We start from the raw sequence: 9,276 nt of genomic DNA on the forward strand, positions 1-9,276 counted from the left end.
ATACCTGCCATTCTGTTGTCTCTGTTTCCTGGAACTGTTTGTCCAGAACAGTCTGTTTTACCTTTAGAAACTGTCTTGCCCTGGTTGTCAGGATGGGTGTGATAGTGGATGACTGAGTTAGCCAATGGCAGTGAAGGGGGAGGGGCTGGAGGTACCGGATTTCAGCAAACCTTAGGGGCAGCTGAAAGTTCCTTGGTCAGGGCCCATAAAAGGTTGTTCAAGGTTTATTCCTTCAGGGATTATGATGCCCCTTTCTCCCTCTAAACTCATCATAATATTAGCCACAGTGCTTCCTATAGGGCTAACCCTGATAGCTCCCCAGGACCAAACTCTGACAAAATGTTATTACCTCTGCTCTATCTAAAAATAATAGGTTTAGATTTTTTAAATCTGATTTCTTTAATAACTCATGCCTGACTATATACCCAAATAACAATTGATCCTTACAAATAATAAATAAAGTCCAATAATCACTGGTTCCATAGGAATCCATGACTAACCACCTTACTCATGGCCCCATGGGTCTGCTTGCCCCTGTTCTAGATCTAATGATCAGGCTCTACCTAGTTCACTGGTTGTTACCCAGCACTCACTCCTTCATAAAAACCAATGACTTAAATGTAACTTAAATAAATGAATGAGTGAAGTGACCGAGGTGAGGCCATCTTGACTTGGCTCCATTTTGTCTGCTTGGACACTTAGTCCCCTATCCTACCACCTTCAACGGTCAAATCTAGCCTGGCTACACACTTGGGATTTCCATGCCTCTGACCATGGTCCAGACACATTAACCAAAATAATTAATGTCTACAATAAATGAAGAAGGTATAAGTCAAAAATGGTTGCCATGTTGTACGTGAAATAACTACTGTGTTCTGCCAAAACCAAATGTTTAAAGTTATCCTGACTCTCATCTACCATTAATGTGGTTTGTATCTTTTAAAATGCTGGACCCCTGAGCTCCCGCACCAAGAGACATGAACTGAGGCACGAACTGCTCTTGATCACAGGCCAGAAATAGAGGGCGCATTTACTTTAACTGTCTTAACCTGCATGGTTGTCTGTGTCTTTCTTGAATGGGTTTATTATAGTATATATGTGCAGCATGTGCCTGTCTGGTACCTGAGGAGGTCAGAAGAGGGTGTTGGATTCCTTGGAACTGGAGTTACAGATGGTTGTGGGTTCCGGTCCTCTGAAGAGCAGCAAGTTGTCTTAACTGCTGAGCTATCCACCGGGCTTTACTATCTTTAATTGTAGACTTTAGCTGGGTGAGAGCCCAGCACTCAAGAGGCAGAGGTAGACTGATCGGTGTGAATTCAAGGCCAGCCTAATCTACATAGTGACTTCCAGGACAGCCAGGGCTAAATTGAGAGACCTTGTCTCAAAATTAATTAATTACAGCAGACCTTGGAAACGCTTCTATGTACATTTAAAAATGCGTTGAGACCCACTGAATATTTGTTCTGTAGGGCCTAAACAGTTCTGTAAGTTTGCAAATTTGAATGAGAATCCCCTGGGTGGCTGACTAGACATAACAGCAGCCTGAGTTCTCCCACGAGGATGGCCAGGCCTGCTAGCTTTCTTCTCCTGTGTCCTAGCTTCTTTTTCAAATTATTTCTCTCTCTCTCTCTCTCTCTCTCTCTCTCTCAAGATTTATTTACTTATTATGTACACAGAAGAGGGCGCCAGATCTCATCACAAATGGTTGTGAGCCACCATGTGGTTGCTGGGAATTGAACTCAGGACCTCTGGAAGAATAGTTGGTGCTCTTAACCTCTAAGCCATCTCTCCAGCCCCCCCCTCTCTTTTTTTTTTTTAAAGATTTATTTATTTATACAGAAGAGGGTGCCAGATCTTATTACCGATGGTTGTGAGCCACCATGTGGTTGCTGGGAATTGAACTCAGGACCTGGAAGAGCAGTCGGTGCTCTTAACCTCTAAGCCATCTCTCCAGCCCCTGTCCTAGCTCTTGACGCCCTCTCATCACAAACCCTTTATTTTGCTGGGCCACAGAAGCAGTAAAGCCTTTCCTCTAGACTGTAGATGTGCTTTGGGTCCAGGGCCAGATCCTTTCACACACGTACTTCCAAGCCTCCAAGCCCTACAGCTTATGGAACAGAGAAGGTGTCATGTTATTTTATTGGTCAGTTAATGCCCGGGACGCCCCTCTGCCCGGGAGCCCGGAGCGCTGAGCTGGGCTGGGAAGGCAGGTGTGGGGCTCAGTCCTCGTCTGTCGAGAGGGGACCCGCCACTCGGTCGCGCGTGGCAGGGCAGTGCGCTCCTACTTCTCGGCGTAGCAGTAGGTCCCGTAGGCCGCCTGCTGGGGCCGGGGGAAGCCGAAGCTGCGCACCCCGGGGTCAGGGAGACCCCCGCAGCGCGGCCGCGGCGTGGTGATGGGGAAGCGAACGCTGCCATCCGCCAGCCAGCCTCCGTCGCACCGATCCAGCCCCGAGAACTTCCAGGCGGCGTAGAGGTGCCCGACCTTGGCCACTACAGCTCCGCGCCGCCGGCAAGCCGCGTGGGCTTCAGACAGCGTCAGCCGCCCGGGCACGAAGAACACCTGGCCTGGGAAGGTGAGCGGGTGACCGATCGCCCCAAGCAGCCGGTCTGGGAGGCGGACGCGACCGCACAGCTCCGGAAATGGCCGGACTGTGCTTGCGGGAGTCCAGAAGAACGCTGTCCCTGACATCAGACCCCGCCCACATCCTTCCTCTTCCCTCGGCTGGTAGCGCTAGGCCCCGCCCCCAGACCCGCCCCGCCCTCCAGGCCCCGCCCACGACCCTGGGCACAGACCGGTCCTGCCCTAGGCCCCGCCCACAACCCTGGGCGCAGACCCGCCCCGCCTCAGGCCCCGCCCACGACCCTGGGCACAGACCGGTCCCGCCCCAGGCCCCGCCCACAACCCAGGGGGCAGACCCGCCCCGCCGGGTTTACAGGTTCCGCTCCTGCCATCTCCCAGGTCACTCGGCCGGGTGACCCGACCCCGCCCTCCCTCCAGGCGGGCTCCCCAGGCCGGGCACCGCCTACCCGCGGCTGGCTCACCTGCCAGCGCCGAGGTGAAGCAGAAGGCGTCGTAGCGGTCGCGGCTGCGGTCGCGGGGCCCGTAGCTGCGGATGCCTGGCCGCCCTTGACCGCCACACGGGGCGCGCGCGTTGAGCACAGGGTAGCGCACCGAGCCCTCGAGCAGCCAGCCGGCGTTGCACCAGTCCAGCCCCTCGGTCCACGCTGGCAGAGGAGGGGGCGGAGAGGACCCGGGTCACCGGCGCAAGCCAGACTCGAGCTCCCCGCTCCTCCGCCTCCGCAAGCTTGCGAGGACCGGTGTGCACCCCGCGGTCACCAGTCAGGGGTCCGGCGCTCACCCTGGTACAGTTGGCCGTAAGTGGCCAGGCGTCCGTCCTGCTCCTCGCACGCCTGCTTCGCCTCGAAGTAATTGAACTGGTAGCGGCCGCGGCTGGGTTGGTACGGAAACACCACACCTGGCGGGGCGTGGAGAGCTTGGGCAGGGCAGCTGGGTGCCGAGGGGAGCGCCGGCAGGGGAGGCCCCGCAGAGGCGAGGTGGCCGGGCACAGCTAGTGACCAGCGGTGCGGGAACAACAGAGCTCACCCTCCAGGCGCAGGGTCAGCGCCACGCTCTCGTCCTCGATGCCATTGATGAGCTCGCAGCGGTACCGGCCCTCGTCCTCCAGGCGCACGTTCTTGATGACCAGGGAGGCGTCCAGCCGATGCCCCCTCCGCATGCTGGCGCGCTCTCCCAGCGGCCCGTAGCCCCGGGCGTGCAGTCCGTTGGTGATGAGGATTAGCGTTTCCCGGAGCTCCCCGGGCTCCACTTTGCTCCAGCGTACCTTGTAGCTGGCAGGCGAGGTGCCCAGGACGCAGGGCAGTGTGGCCGTGGCCCCACGACGAGAGTGAATGACCTCGTGGATGGGGAGCAGGAGGTAGTGGGGACCCGGATGTGGGGCTGAGCAGAGGGGCCACAGTGGCAGGCCTCTTATCCTCCCTGCCCCAAGTGCCCGCTCAGACCTGGTCCCTAGAAGCTTTCCTAGGGCTCATGGCACTACCCTCACCTCTCCGCACTGATTCTCACTCCCTAGGTACTTCAGCAGCTGCTCTTTCTTAGCCCTCCATCCCTTGACCCCCTCCCCCAGTGTCCTGGTAGGGGGCTGGGCTTACCCGAGTTCCCCAGGGCTTGGTGAAAGATGGTGAACGCCCAGGAGAGAAGGAAGCAGCAGAGTGCAGGGAGAGGGGTCCAACGTGGCATGGTGGTGTTAGCAAGCGCTGTGGCAGGTCACAAATGATGGACACTCCTTAGTACTGAAGGAAAGAATGGGGGAGGGGAGAGGAGATGAGGATCAGCTTCCTGCCGGGTAATATGGAGGCATTTGGCCAGCTGGGAGGCCAGAGGCTGCTGACAGGTTATCTCAGCCAGCAAGTACCACCTCAGCACTCCCCCCGGGTCCCCTCATCCCAGTTGCTCCTTTGGGATTTGGAGCTCTGTATTGACCACCTCACTTTCTATCCCACAGCCACAGCAAATAGGATTTCTCTGCTTGAAAGCGTGGCTCTCTCATGCTGCCCATAGAGTCGAACCTTGGTCACAGTTTCCAAGGCTCCAGGCTCCAGCCTCCCCTGCACTGTCAATGTCCCCCTACTCCAGCCTGGCTCTGCACTGGAGTCCGGACACAATGATCTTAAGAGACATCAGAATTGGGCCTTAGGTCTGGAGAACCTTCCCTCATTCTCTGATCTGTCTCACTGTGGATATGAAGTCTACTGGACTGGACAAGGAACTTTTTCCTTGTACCCTTACCATTGGCTAAACTAACTGGATTTGAAAGCACTGTACATGCACTGGCGGGCTCTGTCACTAGGATTTTCTAGAAGTTACAGTGCATAACATTGTAAAGTTACAAAAATAGATTCAAGTGCAGCTGTCTGTCTGTCTGGGCCACCATGGATTCTCCTTTTTTTTAAACAAATGACAGACCCATGACTGCTTGACTTGTTTTTATTCTCTTTTCAAATTGGGCTCTTCCATGTGCTAATTGCATTACCTTAACCTTAGCCTCAGTGTCTTGATTAGGAAAGTGCTAGTCAGAGCATCCTACCTGGCTAGTCCCCATTGTCAACCTGAGTGGCTTGAGAATTACCTAGTAGACTTTGGAGCAAACCTCTGGGCATGACTGTGAGGATTAGCCGAGGAGGAGGTCTACCCTGAATGTGGGCAACAGCACCCCGTGGGCAGGATAAAAGGAAAAAAACATGAGCCAAAATCAGTCTTTCCTACAGCTGTTTCTGTTGCATATTTTGGTCGTAGCAACATTAAGCTTAACTAACACACTACAGTTAGCAGTTACAAGAATTAGGTGAATTAGTCATGAATGTGTAAAACACTTAAAACCGTGTCTGACGTGGAACAAATGCTGTGTAGTACAGCAGGGCCAAGCTGTATGTGCATTGTTATGAACTAAAACATTAAACAGTTAAGGGAAGGCGGGATGGGAACACTAGGTTAGGGTAAAGAAAGGCCTCAAAGAGCGTCCGAAGCACTGGGCTCCAAAGACCAGTTTGTAGCTGGAGAAACATGTTAGTTACACTAAGCTGGCTCGGAGTTTGGGAGCACTGGCTGCTCTTCCAGAGATCCTGAGTTCAGTTCCCAGCAACCACATGGTGGCTCGCAACCATCTGTAATGAGATCTGGTGCCCTCTTCTGGCCTGCAGGCATAATGCAGACAGAACATTGTATACATAATAAATAAATCTTTAAAAATAAATAAAATGCAAAAAATGTTTTTTAAAAAAAGGACCAAGAGTGGTCCAGGATAGCTGCCATCGGCATATTTAAAGTGCAGTCTGATCAAGGCACCTCACTGTATACTTGTGTGTTCATGCCTTTGGAGCTCCAGGGAAGCAAATGCCACAGGGGCTGTCACAGAGTTTGCTTTGGTTTGATTCCAGACCTGATGGGCTTGAGCTCTTAGCCACTGATCTAGAGTTCTGGAGTTAAGAGAAGCACACATAACCGTTTCCATACCCCTTGCAGGAAGAAACCAACACAGTAAGCTGCAGCCCAGGGCCTACCTGAAGAGATGGCCTCTCCTCCAGAGACAAAGGGACAGCAGCCCAGGGCCTACCTGAAGAGATGGCCTCTCCTCAGAGACAACGGGAGCAGTGCTTAGTAGCTTCCTGTCCTGCTGAAGGAAGAAGTTCCAGTGGCGGTGCTGTTGGGGATCCTGGGGTTCAAAGCACCCTAAGGCCTCAGGGCTTGGGCGCCTGGTCAATGTTCTGGCTCCTTTGGCACTTTTCCAAGAAGGCTTGTTTCCTGTGCTCAAAGAAGCCAGGTGTTGAGACCTGTTCTCCGGCTCACACTAAGCCAGCCATGATTGGATCGGTGGCACTTGATGTCCCGGGGCCAGGGCAAGACACGGCGTTGGGATGACAGAGGACAGAGTAAAGCAAGTGACCAGGATCACCTAGAAGAGAGCAGAGAGCAGGCCCGCTACTTCTGTTCTTAGACCAGGGGTGGGGCAGACCAATTGCAAGTATGAGGGTGTTGGGCCGGGCGGGATGGGACCGCGCCCTAAGTGTGAATCCAGCTCTGTATTTCCATATGAACCTCATCCAAAAAACAAAATTGCCCCTCCCCCACCAAAGCCCTCACCTGCCAGGCTACATGTGGCCTTTTGGAAGAGGCTCTCAAGGTAGGAATCAGACTTCCAGGATGTCCGGCTGCTTCAGTACCCTGAACCTTTCTGTCTGTCTGTCCTTTTCTGTTCCCACCCACTGGAAACACAATTTCCCATTGTCTCTGTCTTTCCCCCATTGTTGGACAACAGGGCCCTTTTATTCATCTCTTGGGTAATCGCGTGGAAATGTCAACAGCTGGGGATGTGGGATGCAGGACAGGCTGGCACAACGCACCGGAAAAAGGCCTGGGTGGGTGATTGGCTCCGAGAAGAAACTGACATCCAAGGAGAAGCGTATAGGGGAAGGTTGAAATGGGGACCCTCAGTACTCCAAACTCCGGGATTATAGAGTATATGTGATGCTGGGGAACCTCCTCATCCAGGACGGCAGACAGGAGGAACAGCTAGGATTACTGTTGGAGAGATAGAAACCACAGGAAAATTTTCTGTCCCTGGGAAGGAACATGCGACTCCTACTCGGAGGAACTATGGAAGCTCTCCAGTGTTTTTATTTCATTGTATTATTTTAGATGCATGAGTGTTGCTTTTGGAGGTATGGCGGTGCATGTCTGTGCACCCGCAGAGCCTGCAGTGCTCTAGAAGGCCAGAAGAGGGCACCAGATACACCGGAATGAAGTTACAGACAGTGAGCCCCAGTTGGATACGGAGAATGAAACTTTTGCAAGGGCTAAAGTGCTCTTAACCACTGAGCCAGCTCTTCAGCTCCTTGGGAAGCTCCCTAAAACAGAGGTCATCTAACATGCTGTTTCTCCTTCCTTCAGGAGGGCTGGTGAGACGCTCGGTACGGAAAAACACTAGCCGCACAAACCCGGCAACCTGAATTCAATCAGCAGAACCCTCAGCAGAAAGAGAAAGCTGACCTCCCAAAGGTGGTCCTCTGACCCCCACGCCCAGATTCAACCTGCAGCCCCTCACACGCAATAGTGATTTGAAATTCTGAAGAGGCCAGGTGTGCTGGTTCACATCTCCAATGCCAGCACTTGAAATGCTGAGGCAGGAGGATTGCCATGAGTTTGAGACCAGCTTGGGCTACAGAGTGAAATCTTCCTCAAAAACAAATAAAAATAGGGCCAGAGAGAGGGCTAGAGGGGTTAAGAGCACTGACTGTTCTTCCAGAGGACCTGGGTTCTATTCCCACCACCCACATGGCAGCTCACAAGTGTAACTCCAGTCCCAGGGGATCTGACACCCTCTTCTGGCCACTGTAGGCACCAGGCACACATATGATGCACAAACACACATATGAAATAATAAAATTATAAAAAGAAATTTCTGGAGAGGAAGATCCCTAATCTTTTGGGTGGGAATTTACTTCCGCTGAAGCCCACTCCCATACATTACAGTTCACATGCAGATGTACAAAGCTGAAGTATACCTGGTGTGGTCTTCACCTGTGTATGCCATATAGACAGGTGCCCCATCAACAATTCAGATTAAGACTAAGATTTTTTTAAGACTGATTTTCTATCAGTGCAGAGGACCTGCCTCAAGACAGTTATCTGGAAGCCTTTGAAGCTTCAAATTGCTTTTCTTCCTTCTTTTTTCTTTTTCAAGATTTTATTATTTTCAGCTGGGAGTGCATGTCTTTAGTCCCAGCACTCAAGGCAGAAACAGGCAGTTCTCTTGGAGCTTGAAGCCAATCTGGTCTACATAGCAAGTTCCAGAACCCTGTCTCAGAATAAAAATAAAAGATTTTTTACTATTTAGTCATGCATGTGTCTGTGTATAGGTAAGTGCAGGTGAGCTACTGAGGAGGTCAGAAGCGTCAGGTCCTCTGGGGCTAGAGTTACAAGCAGTTGTGAGCTCCCAGATGTGGGTGTTGGGAACAGAACTCAGGTTCTCTGCATGAGCAGTTCAGGCTCCCAACTGAGCCATCTTTCTAGCCCCTTCGGATTGCTTCTTAGACGTCTTTTTCTCTGCTGATCAACCTCACCTGGTAGTTTCAAGATCTTCGAGTCCTTTTAGAAGAGGGGCCCAGACATTGACGAGATGAGAAAGATGACACTGCCCACCAAAGCTGAGTTATGACTTACATTTTCTGCCTTTTGTTGTTTGGTGTTTGAGACAGGGTCTCACTATGTAACCTTGCCTGGCCTGGAACTTAATATGTAGATCAGGCTGGCCTTGAACTCACAGAGATCCACCTGCCTCTGCTTCCTGAGTGCTGGGCTTAAAGGCATGTGACACCACACCCAGCCAGCCCCCACCCCACCCCTCTTAAATGTGTGTGGGTGTTTCACTTGCTTGTATGTGTGCAACACATGCATGTCTGCTGGCTGCACAGGTCAGAGGAAGGCATCAGACCCCCTGGAACTGGAGTTACAGACAGTTGTAAGCCTCCATGTGGGTTTTGGGAATCAAACCCAGGTCCTCTGGGAGAGCAGCCAGTGCTCTGGACCACTGAGCCATCTTTCCAGCCCTCCATTTTTTCTGCTACCCCTTCTGCTCCTCTCTTGGTCTCCCTAAGCCTGATCAACCCCCAGAATGTGACTTGGGGACACCTGACAGGAGGTCCAGTGGGTTACACTCCTCAGGGCCAGGTTGACTGTCCTTTTCTAAGCACCCCACCCTC

The 9,276-nt window shown here is 52.5% G+C and overlaps 1 protein-coding gene across 3 annotated transcripts; it reads right to left on the bottom strand.

The window, feature by feature from the left end:
- Positions 1-2,113: 2,113 nt before the first annotated feature.
- On the bottom strand, positions 2,114-6,779 carry Hapln2 (hyaluronan and proteoglycan link protein 2). Of its 3 annotated transcripts, XM_036191403.1 has the most exons (8): positions 6,659-6,779; positions 6,132-6,470; positions 5,148-5,211; positions 4,171-4,311; positions 3,605-3,958; positions 3,360-3,476; positions 3,043-3,225; positions 2,114-2,565 (listed from the first exon to the last, which is right to left on the bottom strand). In XM_036191403.1, the coding sequence occupies exons 4-8, from the start codon at positions 4,256-4,258 to the stop codon at positions 2,282-2,284; spliced, it is 1,026 nt and encodes a 341-aa protein (XP_036047296.1). In that variant the 5' UTR covers positions 4,259-4,311; positions 5,148-5,211; positions 6,132-6,470; positions 6,659-6,779; the 3' UTR covers positions 2,114-2,281. The 3 variants fall into 3 exon arrangements, with proteins under 3 accessions (XP_036047296.1, XP_036047295.1, XP_036047297.1); XM_036191402.1 differs by lacking the exon at positions 5,148-5,211; XM_036191404.1 differs by lacking the exons at positions 5,148-5,211; positions 6,659-6,779 and having other exon boundaries at positions 6,079-6,142.
- Positions 6,780-9,276: the final 2,497 nt, after the last annotated feature.

Source organism: Onychomys torridus, chromosome 6, assembly GCF_903995425.1.
Source record: "Onychomys torridus chromosome 6, mOncTor1.1, whole genome shotgun sequence".
In the NCBI taxonomy this organism is placed as follows: Eukaryota; Metazoa; Chordata; class Mammalia; order Rodentia; family Cricetidae; genus Onychomys; species Onychomys torridus.